The following is a 23928-nucleotide window of genomic DNA, read 5'->3' as shown; positions in this document are numbered from 1 at the left end:
CAAAAAACAGCTATTAATGCAGTCAAGTCAGAATAAGTTCACCATCAATTTTGGGTCCAAAGATCTGAGTATCCATATTTGACTCAAATAGAAGCAAGTATCTGATACTTGTACATTTGAAAATATAACTCTGAAACGTTTCGTTCTTGGAGACTGCAGGAAAGGAATGATCAAGTCCGTTTTATTGAAATCTATGAATTTTTGGGCTTGCTCCACTGGCAACACTAATCCTGTAACAATTTTCAGATCTTAAAAAGACATTTTCTGTTGTTTTATAAAACTGAAGCAGCACAGCAGTCTAAAATTCCTTACAGAAAAATAGCAAGAATTATTCTGTTAAAATTACTAAATACATAGTTTCTAGTCTTAACAGCAGTCAAAAACAAAGTAAAGGAGTTAAGAAAAATGGGTAAGAGCAATAAATCTTTATTGAGTTTGTTTTTTAAGACAAAATAATCTTAAAACGCAAAGCTCCCACATGTAAACAAGAAGGTAAATCAGGTTAGACAGCATTACTATGTACATCCAAAACAGGTATGGGTGCAATACCCGATGATACAGTACGATGTGTGGACCCATTCCCGTCCAGGGTTACTGCGAACTGTGCACTTAAGACCAGCAGTCCTGAGGCCTACTCTCTGAACACAAGATGCTTACAGATTCTGAAGTCGGTGGCAGAGGGAGCTGCTGTTCCTTGCATGTATGTGTGCCATGTCTAAAGCGGCAGTATGTATCTGCCTTTGTTACCTGACAGTCCAAAAGTCCATTCCTCGGGATCAGCCAGGTCAAACTGATTGGAGTTCCTACACTTTCTGTGTTGGGATGTGTCAGAATCCATATATTACAACATCATTCTTCAAAACTAAGCTAATTCTAACTCTTCTACTTCTAACTCTGTGGCAGCCTCTCCTTTCTCTTGGCCTCTATATAACATAGCTAACTTACTTTTGAATTACTGCTAACACAATGATGCATTTTAGGCAGTAATTTCTGACAAAGTTGCAATTTATTTACCAAAAACAAAACAAAACAAAAACCCCTTTTACTTTAAAAATCTAGGTCAAGTATTGTCATAGTAGTAGTTCTTCATTTGGAAGAATGGCTTCAATTTAGAGGGTTTAATGTGTATATTAATAAAATCAAAATTCAACACAGACTAAGTCATAAATTATACGGAGAAAGTCTCAGTTCTTGGAAGAAAGAACAAGTGTGGTTTCATTGCTATAAAATGTTATTAATTCAGCATCTTCTTCCTTCATTTTGCTAATTATATCCACTTTGCTTTTGTAAGCTTTAAAAGACAGCTCGGGTAACTGTTCTAAGACTTAATTTATTTTAAAGTGAAATTCTTTTTTGCCAGTTAAAATAATTTAAAGATGTGCACAATATGTTTGTGCTATTTAAGGCAGGTGCCAAGCACATTTTGAAAGGTAATAAACTTACCAACTAGAATGTTCTCCCAAAGGGGGAAAAATGGAAGAAAAGTAAAAGCTCATGACAGTTTTAAAGACAGATGTTTAAATAGCACTCTTCTTTAGATGGTTCAAAAATAATTTGGCAGCTGTACTGCCTGTGGTCCTAACTGAACTGTCTACAAAGGACAAGCAACAGATACAGAATTAACGATACACCTTTAATATTTTACAAGGCTCTTTACATTGGCGCCTAAAAGGCATTTAACAAGAACTCTGATTTCAGTGTAAAAGATTTAGAACACGCCCGGCACTAAGTACTGACACTGTTTCTCTGTGATGCAGAAAGAACTCATTTTGCACACATCATCAGACCTTCGTGGTTCTATTCAAAACCTAAACTGTTTCCATTTTTGCATCACTGGCATTCTTTGGCAAAGATTCAAAATAGCCATGGGTCAGGAAACAAGTGTTCACTCATGGTCCTCATTTTTGCAAAATGAATATGTTTTGTAAAAGGAATCTACAACGGACCCACTTTAGATCAAATAATTGTAGAAAGTGAAAATAGTATGGCTTTTGATTTAATCTACCCCTAAAGCTTTGAGTTGTCGTTCAATCTCTTCATCGGAGATTGTAGCCTTAGAGTTGGAGGCAGATGGTAAGCTTCTGGCAGCTGATGGAGCTTTGGCCATCTATATCACAGATAGAAACGAGAGAAAAAAGGGTTAGCAAGCATTTGAATGAGGACAGAAGACGTACTTCTGACACACATTGAAAAACATGCTGGTAGCATTTATGGACAAAATATAAAACAAAACAAAACAAAAACCAACAACCCACTGACAAAAGTGGCAAAAGCTATTCTCATTATGAAATAAGCTGCTCTCACCTTTCCAGAGATTTCAATTCCGATTTCGTCAAGAACTTGATTCACAATGTCCTGGCTTTCTTCTTCATCATCAGAGCCATCAAAGATGTCATCAAGGGTGTCATTGACTTGGAGGGAAAGGGAAAGGGAACAAAGCAATTATTTTCAAATTTATTACAAGTTTATATTTTTGACCTATAACCAAACTATACATATATATTTTAATGATTAAAAAGCAAATTTAGAGGAACCAACAAATGACAAAACTCAAGTTTTAGCTTTCAATCAGCTATACTGACAAATACCTTTGAGCTAAGTCATGTGAAACAATGCTATTTTTAACATGCCATCCTGTAGTAAAACAAACCTCAGCAATACTGTGATCACTACGCACAAGGCTCTGAGTTCAAGCTCAGCACCAGAAAAAAAGGATAAAGTGATTTATAAAACTAGATTCTGAATAAACAAAATCCAGTGACAGTTTCAGCTCTATGCTCATAGTTTTAAATATGATTTCACATGGCATCCACTGAGCTGTTAAACCTAACCAAGAAAAAATTTGCAAGAATCAACTTGTCTGTTAATGTTTAGGAGAAAATCACCTGTCTTCTATCCACTTATACTATCTACATTATTTCTTATGCTAACATTCAAGGCATCAATAGAATATTTTAATAAAACATATGGCCAAATATTCTATGATCCCGCAGCGCATTTCTGCCTGTGCTTCTCCTTTACTCACCACCCTTCTTTGACAGTATGTTTGGAATCTAAGTTTATGATAGTTAGTGACATAAAAGGTCAAGCAGGAGCTCCACTGTCTCTCTTCTCACAGGACAGGTCTCCAGTGTGACAACCATGTTGAGACTTTAAAAACTGTTTTATACTATCCAGTAAAATTAAAAACTGTTAAGACCATTCTCTGATGGAATTATGGCACAGTATTATCTTTAACTGAAAACAGGTTTTTTCATATAATATAGTTTAATCTTGATTTTGTCTCCCTTATACCTCCCATATCATCCCCACCACCCTAGACCTATCCAACCCTATTTCTGGTGGCCGCTTGTTCATTTCCCAGACACCAAGATCTGAAATAACCACTCAGAAACTATATTAATTATAACACTTCTTGATCTATTAGCTCATATTTCTTATTGGATAGCTCTTATATCTTAAATTAACCCATTTCTATTATTTTATATTTCACCAAAAGGCTCATGGTTGGAACCTACTGGCAAAGTTCCAACTGGTGGCTTGTGTCTTTCTCCTCTGGTGGCTACACAGTTTATCACTGACTCTGCCTACTCTCTCTCTCTCTCTCTCCCTCTCTCTCTCTCTCTCTCTCTATATATATATATATATATATATATGTGTGTGTGTGTGTGTGTGTGTGTGTGTGTGTATATATACGTGTATATATATATATATACATACACATATATACACACACATAAACATGTGTATATATGTGTGTATATATATCCATCCATCCGGCCTGGCTATATTCTGCCTTGCCATTGGCTGAAAGCAGCTTCTTTATTAACCAATAAAAGCAACACATATACAGAAGGACTTCCCATACCACAACTCCACTGTCTTTCTCTTTTGAAAACATACAATCCAATTAAAAGCAAACAAACAAAAAACAAGTGAGAATAGAACACAACAAACTAATAAACAGTGGCAAAAAAAACAAAGAAAAAACATGAGAATCACACACACACATACATGTAGAAACACAAAACTCATAAAAATACAAATGGGAAACATTACATATAATCAAGAGAGTAGGAAGGTAAAACAATGCCTAGACAAAGCAGTACGAGACAAGACCCCTCCAAAATTAGCAGCGAGTTCATTTTGAGTTGGCCTTTTCCCGCTGGGCCTTGGGCTTGCCTTTTTATAGGCAGAGACTCCACTGGAGAAAATTAATTTTTGCTTTGCAGGTGGTTGTCAACTGCAGATAGCTTCTTGGTTGGGCAGTGGAGCACATGTCCACTTTCCCTTCTCAGTACTGGGACGCCACCTGGTTTGGAGCTGTGTAAGCCCTGTGCATGTTGCCATTGTCTCTGTGTGTTCATAGGCAGAGGATATTTATATGAGCCCCCCACTCACACTTTCAGTTAAAATACTGAAAGAATTCTGAGTCATTGCATGGATGCCTATTATGCTGGTTTCACTTCTGACTTCATCATCTATATACATGGGCTGCTAGGACATGAACTTGGATAAATAGAAGAGGAGAAAACTATACTTTTTTTAAAACTTACTCATTTCTTCAGTCATTTCCATTTTCATGTTTTCCTTCTGGAAATTCTGCATTGTTTGTAGTGTCTTCTGTGGATCCATTTTCTTGTTAACTGCTTGCATTGTCTTTAAGAAATAAAAAGAGTCATGTTAGCTACCTAGTTGTGAAAGTCATCTATGGAGTAGTCTATAAAGTCAGTCACAGCAAATACAGCCTTCTGATTGACCTAGTGTTATGTCAAATTCTAAAACTTGTCTGAGGAAGGTAACAACTAAAATCCATTTAATAAGGTAGACTCATTCTCCACTATAGTTCTGTCAGCATACTGACCTTTTATCTCTTTAAAGGAGTATACACCCTGGTACAGAATTGTCACACATGCTAGTCCCTCATAAGTGCTCCTCTCGGCTCTAAGCAGTTTGCACATAGTAATCTTAAAGTGACACTTATAACGTAAGACCTTCATGTGGCACTTCCTCTCCTTTTCCCCTTATTACAAATGGAGAGCAAAGGCACAGATGGCTCAATAATTTGCATAAGGTCACACTATTCAGTGAAATGTCACCTGAGTGTGAGCAAAGTGTTAGAGTCCTACACAAACTACAAGCTCCATGCAGGTTAAGCCTTGGCTTAGCTATTTCATCTGAACTATTTGGGTACTTGAGCAAACACTTGCTGAACAAATAATATTTAATTAAGAATTCTAGAGCAGGGTGGTGGTGGCGCATGCCTTTAATCCCAGCACTTGGGAGGCAGAGGCAGGTGGATCTCTGAGTTCGAGGCCAGCCTGGTCTACAAGAGCTAGTTCCAGGACAGGCTCTAGAAACTACAGGGAAACCCTGTCTCGAAAAACAAAAAACAAAAGAAAAAAAAAAAGAATTCTAATTCAGATACCTGTATTGGCAAAAGCCCATTAGGTATCATTTCTGAGCATATCATTTACAGAACACAACAAGGTACTTTGTTCCCCTTAACACTTAAACTTTAAGTTTACTTAACTTAAAGTTGCCAGTCTTACCATGTGATCTTCAAATGACCTTGTGTCCAAATTAGTCAGACTTTTAGTTCCGTCCATCTGTAAGACTACAGGGGAGATCCAAACTACTTGCTCTTATATATTTTTCAGTGACTGAAATGATCAGAGTCCTTCAAACCAACAGTTATAGTACTGATTACACTCACTCACACACACAGTGTGTGTATAATATACATAAAATTTTGCATTCCTGAAATGCAAAAGTTTCTATTTACAATATCTGTAGGGCCCGGGTCTGCCCTTGTTCCTGGGGCTCATCTTGAGGACAGTTTCTGGTCAGATGACTAAGCATTCTGTTTGTTCCTGTGTTCCCTCTGCCCAGCCTGGTGATTTGCTGTAGGGCATTGTTGACTCTATTGTTGGTATGGTAATTTCCCACCTGCCTGGGTGGAATTCCTTGGGCAGGAGTGGGGTATATAAGATTTTCCCCAAGGCTAAATAAACGGCATTCGGCTGATCTCCTTTCGAATGACCCAGGTCTCTTTGTGTGTTCTTTCAATCTCCAGGCCCTTGTCCGACTTGCGTAAGGTACAGTGGCGCGCGAACTGTACCGAGAGGGTAACACAGAATCGGGTGTTACAAATATCCATATGTGTGGTTCTGAACATTTACAAGAGTGAATTAAGAAGAAATAATTCCATAAAAGTAGTCAGAAATAAAAATAATAGCCAAATTTTCTGACAATTTATTGGAAAAATACAAACCAACACTATGCTAAGTCAACTCCATATAAACTTTGAAGCTCCATGTGAACGCAGAAAAATGTCAATGTTCTTACTTTGTAACACACCAATAACTAAGCCAGAACCAATCACTTGAGTTACATAGTATTATAACCCATTTTATTAGTAACTAAGATTTTTGTACCACAGATGACCAGAAAGTGCTTTGAAATCTAATTTGAATATCAATATTTATATATCCTTGATAAAAAGACACCAAAGCTTCAAGTTACCTTTGCAGTGGTAGACATCGCACCAGCCATCTTCATCTGGGAATTCATCACTTTAGTTTGTGTGGACATTGACGTGACTTTTGAGCTGACTGCAAAAGTTCTTGTCTTCTGTTTTCGTAGATGGACAAGCTGCTTAGCTAGAACCCTGCAAGCTTCTTTATTACCAATCTTGGCCATCTTCTTAATTTCTAATTCCTAAGAGGAGAAGAAAGATAAGGGAGTATATTTAAAGGGTAGTCTTCAGTGCTTATCTTGAAGAACATATCTAGTAGGCATAAAGTCATAGAAAGGAAGGATGTTTGAGAGGCTATATCGTATGTTCACACAGGAAGAACTGTTATCCTCATTCATGAATATAAAGCAAGTTTATAAAACAGGAGTTTGCAGCCTAGGAAAAAATATAAAATGGAAATCCAAATATAGTTTAAAAGAACAGTAAGACAAAGAAAATAAAGATTGAGGTAGTAAATTAATTACAGATAACTTCACTGAAACAAATGGTTTACCTTATATACCAACAACAAAAAAAGTCAACTTCTGGAATATATAAGAGCAAATCAACTACAGGCTATCCCATGAAGAAATGTTAAACATTAGAGCAAAGGTGTCTTAAAAAGTGGAAAACACATTATATATTTACCAAAGACTGCAGATCTGGAATGGCTATACTTATCAGATCAAATAAAGTTTAGAACAAGAGATATTGCCAAAAGTAAAAAATATGATCTCATAACGATAAAGGGAATAAAACATGAAATTTTCAAGTCAATCCTAAGTGTGTACACATGTGTTAAGTGTGCTTCACAGCATGGTGATCAGAACTGATGAGAGAAAGGAGAAAAAGTCAAGTACACAATGTGCCCAAGAGAGAGCTATCAACCTTTCTCTTAAGCAGGCTTCCAGAACTGTTTCAAATACAGCTGTTTTCTCATAAACAGCAATGTGTCAAGATTCCAATGATGCTTGAAAGTGCAGACAGAGCCAAACCAGTACTGACCAGTACTGTACTATGATATGTATAGGTGTGTGTGTGTGTGTGTATGTGTGATAAACGTTTGCCTTCCCTTTAAGGAAAGGAATGATAGCTTTTCTCTGCTGTGCCTGAACACTCAGCATCATCACTAACAGTGTGGGACTGTTTTAAAGTGAAGTACGGAATACTTGGCCACGAGCACTGCAGCGACTCATCTGATAACCAGTGGGCAGCGGGTGGGCAGTGTACAGTGTGGATGCAGACAAAGCAGATTCAGCTCTTGAGGGAATGGAGGTGGGTGGTATGAGAGATCATCAAACACCTCAACAGTGTGCAACAAGTAGGTTACAGGGGACATGAGGTTGAAGCAGGGGCAATCTGGGAGGAGTAAGGGGACAAATGTGCGAAGAAGACAATCAAACCACATTGTAAGAAATTGTCAGAGAATTCATAAAAAAATCTATTATAAAAACGGTTCCAAGACAGGAAATGAAGACATAAAGCTTTCCTTCCTCGTGATGTTATCGTCATCCACTCATGTAGGAATCTCTTAACATGTACAAAAGGCTAAAAAATAAATGAGCTGAGGAAGCTTGTAGGATTCAAGATACAAATAAAAAACTTGGCACATCTCTATGCATCCCAGTAGAGAGAAATATATAAAAAAAAACACTTGTGGACAGTAAAACTTATTGCTAAATGTTCTTTCCAATAATTTACACATTTAATGTAACTCCAATCAATCTAGTCATCTCTGTACAAGTGACAGGTTTGTTTTAAAGTTCCCATGTAAATATGAAACACATCAAATACCCTAACGGATTCTGAGAAAAAGGAAGCATCCAGGCGAATGGTGAGGCTTTTTCTAACTTTAAGTGTCCTATGAAATAGGAGTACAAACAGTAACAACAGCAGCACAGCCCTGGGCTTGAGCGCAGTCCTATCAGCACAGCAGAGTGCAGGAAGAGCTCACACTTGAAATCTGTCTCACCACAGATAAGGCAAGAAAAAGTGATACGTGGGCTACAGATCTCCAAGTACACAAAGTACCCCTCTATCTATCGCCACAGAGAAACCAGGCTCTCACGGAAAAGAAAAGAAAAAAAAAAACGCAATGGTTATTTTTTAAGTGATCTAGAAGAAAACATAAGAGAAATTACTATTAAATTTTGCTAGGCAAATTATAAGTATTAGCTACAGGAGAAAATTGTAATTGTCTTCATCATAATAAATAACTTTTGTTTATCAAAAGACATTTAGGAAAATGAAAGAAAAGGTCAAGAACTCGCAGAGCATATCTTCAAAGCATGTTCCTAATGACGACTTGTACCCAAGCACAACAGCTACTATGATAAAATAATCAAGAAAGGCGGCAAGGGCAAGAGAGATGGCTCAGAAGCTATGAGCACTTGCTTGCACTTGGTTCCCACTACATGACTGGTTGATTCCCAGCATCTCTCTCTCTCTCTCTCTCTCTCTCTCTCTCTCTCTCTGTGTGTGTGTATGTGTGAGAGAGAGAGAGAGAGTGTGTGTGTAGAATCACAACTATTGTAGCTCTACCTACAAAATAATCCCACCATCTTCTGACCTCACAGTAGATGGTGGGCTGTACCTGCACACACACACACAGACACACACAGACACACACAGACACACGTATATACATGTGTGTGCATACACGCATGAACACAAAATTTAAAAAATAAAACTTTAAAAACTAATTGATGATGGGACGTGAGTAAAATCAGGCATTTTGGTAAAGAATATATGTAAATGGGAATTAGATTCATTAAAATAGAAGCCCAGAACAACTAATGACTAGGGAGATTCAATTTAGGGTCACCATCTACCTCCACAGAATGGTTCAAAGTGACTGCACGCTAGCTGTGGAAGAGCTGCAATGAATCCACTGCCAACGCAGAAAGAAAATATTACAGATGCTTTGCAAACTGTTTAGCACTTTCTAATAAGGTTAAATATGCAACCCACTTTCAGTAGTTAACTAGAAGAAATACAAACATACAAAAATTCATTTGTATACATATAGAAACTTCATGTACTAAAAATCTGAAAATCTCATTTGTCCTCTTGAGTAACAAACAGAAAAATGAGGAAACGTGATGGAGGAGGGTTATCTGTCTATGTGTTACTTTCATTGGTTAATAAAGAAACTGCCTTGGCCATTTAATAGGACAGGAAATTAGGTAGGCGGAGTAGACAGAACAGAATTGTGGGAGAAAGAAAGCAGAGTCAGGCAGACGCCTCAGGCAGTCGCCATGCCTCTCCTCTCTGAGTCGGATGCAGGTTATGATCTCTCCTGGTAAGCCACCACCTCGTGGTGCTACACAGATTACTAAATATGGGTTAAGCAAGATGTGAGATAAGAGGCTGAAACTAATGGGCCAGGCAGTGTTTAAAAGAATACAGTTGCTGTGTAATTATTTCGGGTGTAAAGCTAGCCGGGTGGCGGGAACGCAGTCCACCGCTCCTACTACAAACACAATAGAATGATATCTATCATACATGCGGATGCAATAATTAACCTCAAAATTAATTGTACTTAAAGAAACAAAAAAAAATGTTTGTTGTGATTTCACCTTTATACAATTTAGAAAGACAAACAAATTGAGGGACCCCTCTACTATTCTCACTGAATGGAGGGAGACAGTGAGGATGGATAGGAAGGATATCATAAGGCATCAGGAGTTTGCGGGAACAATGCCTGTGTTTATGGTTTTCTCTAGAGTAATATATACTTATATAATATACTTAAAGTACCAATGGTATACTTAAATATGTATAATTTATTGAATGTCTCATATCTCAGTAAAACTTTAATAAGATCAGGGGCAACATGCATTTAAAAATACAACATAAAGGAAATTTTAAGATGAGCCATATTAAAATTAAATTAAAAATAATTAATTAAAAATAAACTGTCATGGAGCAATCATCCCTAAAAGACCATGTAAGACAATTATGTGTTATGATATTATTTATTACTCTTTTATTTTCCATGAGTATTTTTATTTTTAATGTTAATCAAGACGGTAGATATGTTTTAAGAAATATTTATTTCTAGACATTCATAATTTTCACAAAATGAAATAATTTGACTTTTTATCAACAGAAAACAGAATTTTGATAAAAAACCAACAAATGACGCAATAACAAAAGCAGAAAATTCAGCAAAGGATGAAACACTGTTTCTTCAAGTAAATCACTTAACTCTTGTTCATGGCCTTTTCTGAGTTAGATAATTATTCAACACTACTTTCCAAATTTATTTTAGAATCTTCCTGAAAGTCAATGTTCTACTCACCAGCTGTTTCTCTTGTTTCTCTAAGGCCGCTCGATCTCTGATTATAGCCCTCTGTGTGCCTCGCAGCTCTCGATTCTGTTCCTTTATTACGTCTAGGAGAACCACAAAAGAAACCTGAATTAAAATACTGGACTAAGAGAATGTAACAAAAAAGGAAACTTTTAATAATGTTAATGTTTCTTTCAATTTAATATACTACAAACTAATCAAATATTAAAATATCTATTATAATCATAGATTATAGGAAGAACAGAAAGATTTTTCAAATACATGGTGCTTAAAAATTTATCTTAGAGAATTATTATACAATTGCATATGGCACATGTAACAGCCCCAACACACACATGTGCCCTTTCACCTCCCTACTGCAGCACTATGTGGATTTCAGAAAGAAACACATTATATATTTAACTGGATCTTTTTTATTGTATAGTTAAATCTTATCAGTATGAAACAACAAATTTTCTAGTGAAGCAAATACAGATATTTAACTACAACTTACAGAGTGGAAAATTTACAAAGACTAGGAAAATTCTCAATCTATATTTATGACAGAGGATTGATATCCGCAACACATAAGGAACTCCGAAGCAAATAAAAAAAAGACCTAAACTGGTATTTCTTGCAACAATATACACAAGTGAGCAATAAGTAAATGAAAAAATTCTCAATACTAGTTATCATGGGGATACAAGTATTAAACAGAGTTGGCTGTGAATGGGGACGACTACTCAAGAAAAGGTGAGGGGCCCCGGTGTGAAGGGTGTGGAGTAAAGAAAGGGAACCCTTACACACTGCTGGTGGAAATGTAAAGCAGTACAGACATTATAAAACAGAGTTGAAATTCCAAAACTATTAAAACTTTGGCTATCAAATGATTTAACAGTTCAGTTCTAGTTATATAGCCAAAGTAAACAAAATCAGTATAAAAGAGACATCTACACTCATAATGTTAACACAACACTGCTCCACCATAGTCAGGAAATGGAAGCAACCTAAGTATCCATTACTTGATGATATAGAAAGGAAATGTAATATGCATTCCTAATGAAACATTATTTCCATGAATAAATTCTGTCATTTGTGACAGCCTGGATAGAGCTGGAGTCCTTTGGAACTAATGATCAATAAGTAAAGTAAGGTGGGAACAGAAAGAAAAGTACCACCTCACTGCGGTAGAATCTAAGAGATGTTTCCACACAAACTGAGACTGTATGGTGGTTTCCAAAGGCTGGGGATTGAAGGAAGGCTGGCAGAGGTGGAGTTTGCGTGAAAACGTTCCCCAAAGGCTCAGGTGTTTGAAGAGCTGTGTCCAGCTAGTGGCACTATTTTAGGAGCTTTGGAATCTTTAAGAGATGGGTCTGGCCAAGCAGCAGGTCTCAACCTGTGGGTTGTAACCCCTTTGGGCACTACACAGATATCCTGCCTATCAGATATTTACATTACAATTCATAACAGTAGAAAATTACAAAGTAGAAATGAAATAATTTTATGGTAGGGGGTCACCACAGCACAAGGAACTGTATTAAAAGGTCGCAGCATTAGGAAGGTTGGGAAGCACTGGGCTAAAGGAAGAATGCTTAGGGGTCTTTATAGCTCAGTCTCGTTCTGGTGTGAGCTCAGTAATTCCTAACTACCAAAGGGATGTGACCAGGCACTGAACACCCTACTATCCAGTGCCAAGGCACTCCTTCTACATCCCTTTCCTGACACACAAAGAGTCAAAATAAATCCTTTCTAAACTGCTTCTTTCAGGCATCCGATCCTTTAATGACGCAGTTCTAAGTTAAATTAGAAGTGAGCAAGAAGTTCTGGTGAGCCACTACAGTGCAGAGCAGTGATGGACTGCACGCTTCAAATCACTGAAAGTGCAGGGTTTTACCATCTGAGTAGAATGATTTATTTAACCAAACTTAAACATTGCCTAATACATGTATGTACTGAAGTGATATCTCATTTATGATGTATGATTTTTCTTTCTATGTCAGTTAAGAATCAAAAAGAATTTTAACAGGAAATGAAGACATTCATCTACTGACAGCTAAAGGATGGGGAGTGGACACCAACCCCCTCCCCACACCTTTGACTTGACTCCTACCCGATCCCTAGAACTCAGGGGTGGATGATTCTAGCAACTGGGCCATCAAAGCTCATCAGGGAAAAATAAAACAAGCCAACATTTCCCAACTGGCAACCACACTGCTGTGCTCCCAGGATGGTAGAGCAGCCAGAGCAGTCACCAAAACTCTGTTCTCCATATTCTACCTAAGAGTCTCTTCATGCAGCTCTCCCCATGTGATATTCTTCATGCTAATTACAGGAAACCAGGAGACACTCTCCTGAGTTCTGAGAGCTGTCCCAGCAAACTATTAGCATTGAAAGGCAAGCAGTAGACTACATGGTCAGAAAGAGGGAGGACACATGAATCCTTCTATAGTGGAGCAGTCTCTGGCCGAGTCCTTAGACTGTATATGTGTGTGTGTACTCTAAGGCGGATGATCAGTGTCCACACCCAAATGTTGAGATAGACACCTAGTTGTTGTCTAAGAATTATAGAGTCCAGGCTAGAAATGGACATCTTAGATTAAAAAAAAAATACAAAATATTATACTGAAACCCAACAGTTTAATAAAAGATAATTCAATTTTACTTTAATTTTATGGAGCTGTGCATACATTAGTTGACACTGTATATCATAAAGGGGAAAAATAAAGAAAATTAACTACTGCATATTCCACAGCCCTGCAGTTGTTAATAGATCTATTAATATTTAATCAGTGCTAAGCTATAAACTCAGAGCATCTAATGTTACATACTAAAACACAATCATAACACTTTAAAACATATTATGGTAAGTAGGAAAAGACACTAAAATGTCTTTTCATATGAGGTAACAGGAGCAGTCTATAAAACAAACAAATTACCCCACCATATTCCTTATGTACTCCATATGTGAAACCCACATTTAATGGTTTGGTCTTCTGGATAATTCAGAATGAGTGACAAAAAATGATTGGTTTTTTTTTCCTTTTTAATTAATTATTTTTTTAAAAAAAGCAATCTTTTCTCATTTTACATATCAATCCTAGTTGCCACTCCCTTCCTCCCACTCCCTCTACCCCCCCATCCCCTATCCACTCCTCAAAGAGGGTAAGGCTTCCCAAGGGGGAGTCAACAAAATTTAGCACATCACTTTGAGGCAGGACTAAGGTCCTCCCCACTATATGTAGGATGAGCAAGGTATCCCTCCAAAGAGAATGGTCTCCAAAAAGCCAGTTCAAGCAGTGTGGATAAATCCTGGTCTCACTGCCAGTGGCTCCACAGACTGCCCCAGCCATACAACTGTCACCCACATTCAGATGGAATATTTTGGTCCTATGCTGGTTCCCCACTGTCAGTCCAGAGTCAATGAGCTTCCATTAGTTCAAGTAAGCTTTTTCTATGGGTAACACCTTCATGGTCTTGACCCCTTTATTATATTATTTTTTGCTCATATTATTGCTCCCCACTCTCCTAGACTGGCCTCTGGGGAGCTCGGCCCAGGGCTTAGCTGTGAATCCCTGCATCTGCTTCCATCAGTTGCTGGATGAAGGTTCTATGATGACAATTACGGTAGTCATCAATCTGATTATAGGAGATGTTTTTAAGGTCAACTTTATTTTTCACTTGATTTACCTCTCAGTAAACTTAATTTCAGCCTAAGATACAAGCTCTTTAAGAGTAGAGGAGACAGACAAAAAGAAAATAAATCCTGAGATGTCTAAGCTTAGAGGTTAAGATAGGATAGGTTAGGCTTCAGTGATAATGCAAACTGCTTCATACTTGTGAATTTGTTAAAACTGTGTGTCTCTGTGTGTGTACACATGCACACATGGAGCAAAGTCAACCTCAGTGGTTCTTTCTCAGGAGCCTTTTGAGCAGGGTTTCTCAATGACCTAGGGATCCCTGAAAAAACTACACAGCTAGGCAGTCTGGCCAGTGAGCTCCAGGAATCTATACGCCTGGCCTTTTCTTCTCCAACATGGTTATTACAAGCGCTGCCACATGTATGAATTTTATGTGGGTTCTCAGATCAAACTTCGGTCTTCACACACTTTATGCCTTAGTCCTGTGTGTTAAAACATGAACTCCTATCATTCACCTCTGGACAGCATGTGTCCTGCATGTAGTCCCACCACTTCAAAGGTTAACAATTACTTATTATAGAATGTATTCCTGAACTTTGCACAACTCAACACTATCCAGTACAGGACTCACTTTAAACGGTCTCGTGCTTTCCTTCCTTCAATTTTTCAGTTTAAGATACAGTAGCTCTAGGCCTGTGAACAGTTTCCAACTGCTATCCAGCTTTGCAACAGGAAGTTGCAGAATCCTGTCTCAGGATGTGGTCCTGTTTGGCTACTACCTGTGAAAGCTCAATAGCCCTTTTATTTCAGAGATTCCTCAGGCTCAAGAGTTTTGGTTTCAGCACATACAGCTGGATATTTATTTGTCTGTACTGCTACAATATCGTCTCAACATATTATATCTAGCAGTGATATTATGATACTCAAATACTGTGACATATAAAGAGAAATGACTATCAAGAATATTTAACTTATTACATTAAGATATAATGAAGCCTATTGTTATTGGGAAACTGATAATATTAAAATCTAAACTATGACTGATATCTTTGTATAGTGGAGATATGTATCATTGAAATAATGAGCCATCCCTTAATTTGGGGCTTGTAATAGTAGCTGCTCCTTGTAAGCAATCTCTGCAAGGTTATACACCCTCCCTTTGCCTTTTGCTTTATCTGCTTCTTGCAAAGACTGCACCCCTAATCATTCCTGAATTCTCATCTCTAAAGAAAAACTACCTATATAGTTATAAGATATGAAATTATTACTCTTCTGAATTTGAGAACCCAGCACATGTAATTGCCATCGGATAAAATAGGACTGTAACCCCTCCTTATGTTCTAACACTGTTTTTCAGTTAAGTTTTAACCACAAGAAACAGTATATCTAATTAAACAAAATACCAATGGTCAAGGCCCATTCAGCGTGCTGCTGACTGTCTTTCCCTGTAAGGCCCTTTAACACACTTCCATTCCCTAAGACTGAATTAACCTCCCTTTCTAGCTTCTTGGGGACAAGTGAAATAACCAGATACCTGGCTGACTCTCTCCTTCTGGGTATTGTCCTTTGAATGGCAAGCATCAAGATGTAGCCCAGTAGAACATTTCTATTTTCAACCTGCACCACGACAATGGCAGAAGCAAGTGCAGGTGCAGGTCCCTGCTGACATGGAAAAGACACAGTGCTTCCTTCCTGTGTAGCCCTTGCTTCTTTCTTTAGGCAATAGGCTGTGCCCTGGAGTTCTTAAGAACCACCCTGCCAGCCACCTTGGAAGGCTGTTATGACACACTTCACATTGGGTGCTACCTGCAGGCTGTGAAAATGCCCGAAGTGTCTAAGTGATACAGGATGCTCTCTCTGTTACCACACATTCATTCAGAGGCAGAAAGGACTGAACACCACCTAGTCCTCTCACGCAGACTGTACTAGCTCCATGTTGGGTATTAAATGCCTGTCTCAAGCTTGTTAAGATCTTTTCCTGATGAATTACAAGTACCTAGACCTGGGGGGGGGGGGGGCAACATCACAGCCTTGAAAGATACAAACAGAAAAGGTCTTTTTGTATTCTTAGGATCCAAATCTGCTGAATTTATATGTTTAGGAAAATAAATCCAGAAAATATAAATTTAAAACAAAGGGTTGCCAAGAGGTGGTGGCACATGCCTTTAATCCCAATGCTGGGGAGGCAGAGGCAGGGAGATTTCTTAGAGTTCGAGGTCAGTCTGGTCAACAGAACAAGTTCTGGGACAGTCAAAGCTACCCAGAAAAACCCTGTCTTAAAAAAATAAGAATTAATTAATTAAAACAAAAAAAAACAGTAAAAAGGTCTGTCACTATCAAACAGTAAAAAGGTCTGTCACTATCAAACATTGAAAAGGTCTGTCACTATCAAACAGTGAAAAGGTCTGTCACTATACTTTTCTACTGAGATTTGAAGTCAAGTTCTAACTTGACAAAGAGCTCACTTCCATTACTCTGATCATACATAAAATTTGCACATTTGAATATAAAGCCAAAAAGTGATAATAACCAATAAATACCATCACAATAATTTGTGAGTAATAGAATTTGGGAAGGAAAGGGCCTAAGGGGAGCTCAGGATTACTGTCAGAGCAGGACTTTACCTGGTCCCATGCTGTGCCATCACATGGCAAGCCATGAAGTATTCAAAGGCTATAGGGACTACAGTCTAAAAACAGAATTTTATAATTTTAAGTGCATTTCATTGGGGAAAATTTCATTTCCGCAATTTTACTGCTTATAAATTATCTCAGTTAACTACCACATGAGAAGACTGCGAAACTTTAACTAGCTGAGCTGGAAAGCTGGCTCGGTGGTTAAGAACACTTGTTGCTCTTATAGGGAATGTGGGTTTCATTCCCAGCAGCACAACTATCTGTAACTATAGTCCTAGGAGTTCTAATGCCCTTTTTCTGACCTCTGTGGGTACTAAGCTTGTACACGGTACACATACATACATGCAGGTAAAACACTCATAGCAAAGTAATAAAATAAATCTTAAAAACCATGAACTATCCCTCCACTCTGCTTTCCTGGAGGACATTGCATCAGGAACAAGAGCAGCCATCAGGGCAGTGGTACTAGTACTGCCGAAACCCCAGTAATATCTGTGGACAGAAGTCCTGAATGTGCATTAGCTAAATATTGATAGAATTAGGCAAGCAATACAGTGAAAATGGGTCCCGAGTATGCAGATATACTGTCTTCTCGAGTCAATGAGAGGAAGAAACCTTGAGAAAGTGGTATACATTCAAAAGCAAAGAATAAAAAGGAGGGAAACATTAAAGGTCAGTGTCTAGAAGGGTCTAAAAGCAGACTGACTCAGGCAGGAAAGTAACAGTGAGGAAGAATCAGAATTTCACATACAAGCAAATCGAATTGATTTCTCTGGCTTTAGGAACAGTATAGCACAACATCTTGGAGAGCAATGTCCTCTTAATTACATTCTAATACATTGTACAGCAAAAGCAAAACTGATTGTAAGATTCAGGATAGGAGAGGGTCATGCCAACAGCTTTACTCCGGCCAAGGGAGATAAACAACTCAGGTAACAAGTTTGAGGAATGATAAATGAGGGGAATGGGGATAGATATGACCCAAGCACAAAAACATCATAATGAAACCCTATTATTTACAAGATAAATTAACTCAATAAAAGAAATGGCTTGAAGTGAAACAGTAGGACTTGTATGGAAGGAAGAGGAAGACAAAATGGGAGAGACAAAGACGAAGTCAGCATAGGAGGCAAATTTTTATTCCATCTACCATAGGTATCAAAAGTCATCAAAGCCTGAGGAATCCATTCTAACAAAGTTTTTAAAAAATCAGCCTCTTTAAGCACTAAGGAAAGCTTCTGGGATGGACATGTGCCAGCAAACCGAGTCTCATTTGCTCTTGTCATGAAGTGGGTAGGGAGGGGAAACAAAAGGGAAGACATTTTCCTAGCGTTATTTCTTCTGCAAATGCGGAGAACTTCTGTTAAGGGTAGGAAACATCAGAGGCTGGCTCTTCATGCTGGCCTAAAACCAGTTAAGAAAAATTGTGTGACAAGCATATTATACCCTTGAATCCCACATAAAATTAGTTGTTTTTCTTTGTTATGTCAAGAATGCAGGGTAAATTGAGTGTAAAATGTGAGATCTAAAATATTCAGGATAATAATCACTAAAGGAAGACTTAGCATGCTATGCAAGATCTGAATACTGTAAGTACCACAATACTGTTGTTTCTTATCCTGGAAAGAAAGTTCTCTGAAATGCATAAAGTTCCTTTTCCTTCTCAAAGGTTCATAAATGTGGGACCATTAACAGACTTCTTGACAGATTTATTCCAACTCAGTCAAAACCCACCAGGTGTGGGTAACCAGCATGTATGGGTGATTCAAGAAGGCAGAAGCCAACCTCCTTCCCTGCAGAGCACTCTTCAAGCTCACTGCAGGGCTCACAGTGAGTAGTGGCACTGATGCACACATCACAGGTTCAGGGCCTCGGGTACAAACACTAGTGCTATTCCATTAGGGTGGTGCTAGCTAACTATGAACTCCTAGAGAAATACTTAAATATGGCTGAAGACCGAAGCCAATATGGAAGGAAGGAAAGACTTAGAATAAGCACTCTTTGGTAGTACAAAAGAAGCTGAGTTCCAGTGAAGGATGGTTGGGATGCAGATGTCAAGCTGTACATACTGAGGTGATGTAGTATTTTTGCAGTTAGCATCAGGGAAGACTTCCTGAAGGACAAAATCTGGTGGGAAAGGAAAAGAGAATTCTTGGTTCATGGGGATCCTATGTAAAATCAGGATGAAAAAAACTGATTTTCAGCATACTGAAGAATAGTAGAACACTGATGAAGGATGATAAGCCTGGGACGTGGCAAAAATGAAAGCATATCAGAACAAGGGAAGGCAGGTATTACTGAAAAAGCTTACTGCTGGGCAGCAGAGATTCATTGAAAAAGTGGACTCTGAGGAGCAGCAGTCAGATTTGAGTTGCCATAAAACAATCACACAATCAACTTTGCATATAAAGGACATAATAAAAGGGCTGAGATGCAGCAAGAAATTAAAGCGGAAGGTAACTGTGCTTTAGGTATCCTGTAAAAGAAGGTATCCTGTAAAACAGACAGGATTAGAATTGGACCAAGGGCTGCAGGCACACACAGGACAAAGCGGAAGACATGATAACTAGCGACTCAGTGATCTGGTGAAGGAAGGAGCACTAACCACCCTGGGAAGACTTGGTTCCGGAAGAAGAGAATTTTAAGAGAGAGTAATGTTCCCTTTGGGTCTCTGCTTTCTGTTGCTTTAGAAAACCATATACAGACAGTCAGCAGATTATTGCATATACTTGTTTTAAACAAAAATAGAAAACCAAATGTTAGGTATAATAGAATGCAAATTATAAGTAATGTGAAAAGTAGATGATGTAGCAAGAGATTATACAATGGTAGCCCAAGACAGACCCAAGATAAATCCCTTATATTCAAGGATTAGTTAAACAAAACAAAATAAAACAAGCAAGCAAGCAAACAAACAAACAAAAAAACTCAAGCAAACACAAAATCCCAGCCCAAAGGGAAGTTAAAAGAGCATTGGAAGCTGGAAAGTGAGGCCCCAAGTTCTGTTCCCAGCACTCATGTTGCACAGTGTCTGTAACTGCAGACCTAGGAGATCAGCGCCCTCTTCTGGTCTCTGCAGGCACCTGCAAACATGTGGCATTTACACACACACACACACACACACACACACACACACACAGAGAGAGAGAGAGAGAGACAGAGACAGAGAGAGACAGAGTGAGACAGAGAGAGACAGAGAGAGACAGAGAGAGACAGAGAGACAGACACCTTTTTTTAGTATTGGGTGCTAAAAGCCAAAAGAAAGCATTTTGAAAAAGCCAAAAGAAAGCATTTTGTATCACATGATACACAGCACAGGCTGCTAAGAATGCAGGAGGCAGGCAATCTGAGAAGTAAACTGAGATGATACATCACTTCTCCAAGAGGTTGACATGTAGGCCAGGAGAGTCTCAGAATATGCTAAGGTACAGGGACCTTCAAAGAAATTAATTCCAATATGGAAATTAAACTTTTATTATTAATTCAAAGAGAACAATCCAGCTTATAGGTAAAAGTAAAAAACAAATGGACAATTTCATATTAATAAGATCACTGTATGCCAAGTGATTAATCTCTAAGAAAAACATACCAATGATGAGACTTAGAAGGATGAGCTCCAACTTCTGCTACTTAGCTCAGTTTTGATCCCGAGAAACTCACTTGGCCCCTCTGTTCTCAGTTTCCCCTCAACACAAAGGTGGAGATAGCAGAGCTTCTATCATAGGCCCCGCGAGAACTGAATAAGCATAGCATACACATAGCGTGCATATAACTCAGCACTGGCTTATAGAAAGTTCAGAAATTTGTCTTCATGGAAGATCTCAGGTTAAAAACTACAATGTTTCAATAACTTAAGATACCCATTTCAACTGGGCATGGTGCTGTATGCCTGGAACTGCCCACTGGGGAAGCTGAGGTAGTGGGTCACAAGGGCATGATGGACTACATTTTGAGACCTTATCTCAAGCAAACAAAACAGAAGGCCACTGCTTTTTCCAGCTCTGGGGTCAAACCCACTGCCCTGTTTACCCATTCACTCTTCCTAGCTCCACCCCTCTCCCCAGCACCACACTTGTTCAACGGCAGAAATGGTTACCCAGTTATGACAAGTACTGATGGAATGCTGGCATAACCGGTTCATGATTCCCTTCAATAAATAGGTTACTATTTGTCCACACAGATGTAAAAGCCCTGACGACGAACAGATTATAAAATGTATATATACATATAATACAACTCAGAAAGGGAAAATCAGGGGCTCAGTTGTAATTTCAAATTGGAAGGAATCTTCCTCTTCAGTGGCATTGAGATACACCTCTCATGAATTTCTGTAACGAAGTGTACACTGCAGAGACTTGCTCATCTTTGTGTCAAAATGAATTAAACATAACTCTGAATAGTAATGTGTTATAATGTTGTCTCCCTTTTTAATTTACATGTGCAGTAGTCTTTAACGATACAGTATATAATTCTTCCAGCCAATCCAGAGACAAAAAGATTCAATTATTCCACAGATCTATAACCAGCTACTTATTTCCCTTATATATCAGAATTTCATTACTGTTACAACAGAAACAAAGTCAGCATACAGTAAAAGATCTTATGATCAATAATGTGCCCAAGGAACTGAGAGAAATGCATAAAATACATTAAATTTCATTACATGGTGTCCCACTACTGAGAGGAGGGCTGTCACCTTTTATACCAAACAAGAGCCCTTTCATTTCCTTTAACAGGGGAAACAAACATCCGTAAAGCTAGCTCTAAAGCAAAACAATGAAAATGTAGATCCACAATTAAGGCAGGAGTAAATGAACTGAATTAATATCAGGTCTGTAAGTTGGTAGATGGAGTAACTGTACACCAGGTCCAAATTTACATTCAGAAATGTCACACGCATTTTAATTTAGTGGTATAGCACCTAGAAAAAGAAAAAAAAAAGAAAAAAACCAAAACTTCTTGCTATTAAGACTACCTCAACTGCAAATGAGTGTGCGGTCATATCTCATATCCCATCCATGCTATCTTCATTATCTCTCTCCCTTCCTCTAAGTGAGTCACCAGGTAATCACAAATACCAGAAAGCACAAAACTGAGACCTGTCATTAAAAATAGTTAACAGATATTAAGCAATTAAGACTACAATATTCAAATTTTTACTTTTAATAATTATTAATTTGTGGCATCAAGGTGAGAGAGGAACCCACCTTTTCTGTGCTCAGTAAATTCTTATTATATAATTATAGTGACTGTGTATATATTAAAGATTATTCCTACTTAAAACATACACAGCAATAATCCAGGAGGGAGTAGAGTACAATAACTGAGTATCACAATACTTATACTGAAGCACTGAAAACAAGTGTCATGTTAGAGGTGAAACAATACTCTCAGGACATAAAACCCATCTCATGTAATTGTGTTATGTCACGTAGCAAGTTAGTAGCTATTCCAGATGCTGACAATGTTGCTTCTCAATTAGTAAAAAGTCAAAATAGTGAAAAAAAATCAGTCACAGAGAAGCAGCTAAACTGCATCATGCTGTTTGATGGAGATAAAATGACTCCCCGTGTTGAAATGAAAGGTCACGTAGTAGGGTAGAGATGGTGTCTTTGTTACTCTCCCCCCAAATCTGGCACTGGAACAGTGAACACAAAGAAATGAAGGAGTTACCCCCAAGTCAGGGCTGAGCTCTGGGTTTGTACCAATCACAGTCTAGCTACCACTGCTGCTTTTGTGGTTGGGTTAGACCCTTACAAAGGCGTGATTATCTGCTTGAGCCAACAACAACCTGGGCTCGACATGCAACGAAAAGCAGATTTTAAATAACTTGGTATGAATTTAAATACGTGACCTGGGGCAGTCACGTATAATCTATGCACGCCACCACTGCCACTAAACTTGTACATTCCAGAACATTCACTTCGCCCCTCTTCACAAGATGGCACTGAGCCACCTGAAACAATGTGTTTTTTTAAAATGCGAACTTGTATGCCAACTACACATCCCTCACTTAGCTGGCAAAAGACAATCATAAAGGACAAATCTGCACTATTGATCGCTAAACCCGGACCTTTTCCTTGGTCTTGTTTTTCTGCTGGAGTCTTTCCTATCTAAACTGCTGAGGTAAAGGTACCGCCAGCCCGGCCCCAACTTCATTTCCTAAGTGGACCCGCCGCTCCCTCCTGCCTTGTCGTCCACCAAACACACAGGCTTCCCTTTCTGAAGTCAGGGAGTGGGATGTCTCCACGGAAGGAGCAACAAACAAGCCGGAGAAAGCAACAACACATCCATCAAGTCTCCAAATCTAACGACACCCGAGAGCCAGCGCTGCTCGGCCTCCTTAGAGGGCTCACAATCCCTTTGAAGGGGGGGGGGGGGGGGGGGGGGGGGGGCGGAGGAAAAAACGAGGGTGGTGTGAGTGCCACCGGGAGGACGAGCCGCCCAGGTGAGGCTGCGGAGCCGGAATGACACGCCACGGTCACCTGTGGGGCGGCCGAGCTGGGCCCACCCCCGGGGACAGCGGAGTCCCGCGGCCGGAGCCCCCGATCCCGGGAGCCAGGAGCCGGGCCCTGAACTCACCGTCCACGGTCTTCTTCTTGAAGAGGGACGCCATGGTGAGCGGCCGCGCCGGGGCGGCCCAACTCGGCCCGGTTCGGTCCGGCCGGGTTCTGGGGAAGGGACAGCGAGAAGGACGGAGCCTGGGGGTGGGGGCGGCTGGCTGCGGGTGAGGGGCAGGGACCGGGTATCAGGATCCGAGCTGCGACAGGCGTGGCTCGGCGAGGCTCCCGCGGACGCGTCCTGGGCGCTCAGGTGACGGGGAACTAAGACACTTTTTTGGAGAAG

General features: G+C 39.1%; 1 protein-coding gene across 1 annotated transcript; it reads right to left on the bottom strand.

Annotated features, from left to right (window-relative positions):
• Positions 1-410: 410 nt before the first annotated feature.
• Positions 411-23928, bottom strand: Chmp2b (charged multivesicular body protein 2B). Its single transcript, XM_038345538.2, has 6 exons — positions 23665-23928; positions 10821-10912; positions 6526-6720; positions 4557-4659; positions 2305-2411; positions 411-2107 (listed from the first exon to the last, which is right to left on the bottom strand). Exons 1-6 carry the CDS (start codon positions 23696-23698, stop codon positions 1997-1999), a joined length of 642 nt encoding a protein of 213 aa, XP_038201466.1. The 5' UTR covers positions 23699-23928; the 3' UTR covers positions 411-1996.

The sequence above is a fragment of the Arvicola amphibius genome, chromosome 10 (assembly GCF_903992535.2).
Source record: "Arvicola amphibius chromosome 10, mArvAmp1.2, whole genome shotgun sequence".
In the NCBI taxonomy this organism is placed as follows: domain Eukaryota; kingdom Metazoa; phylum Chordata; class Mammalia; order Rodentia; family Cricetidae; genus Arvicola; species Arvicola amphibius.
Note: the sequence above shows the minus strand (reverse complement) of the source record. Positions and strands in the feature narration are given on the sequence as shown.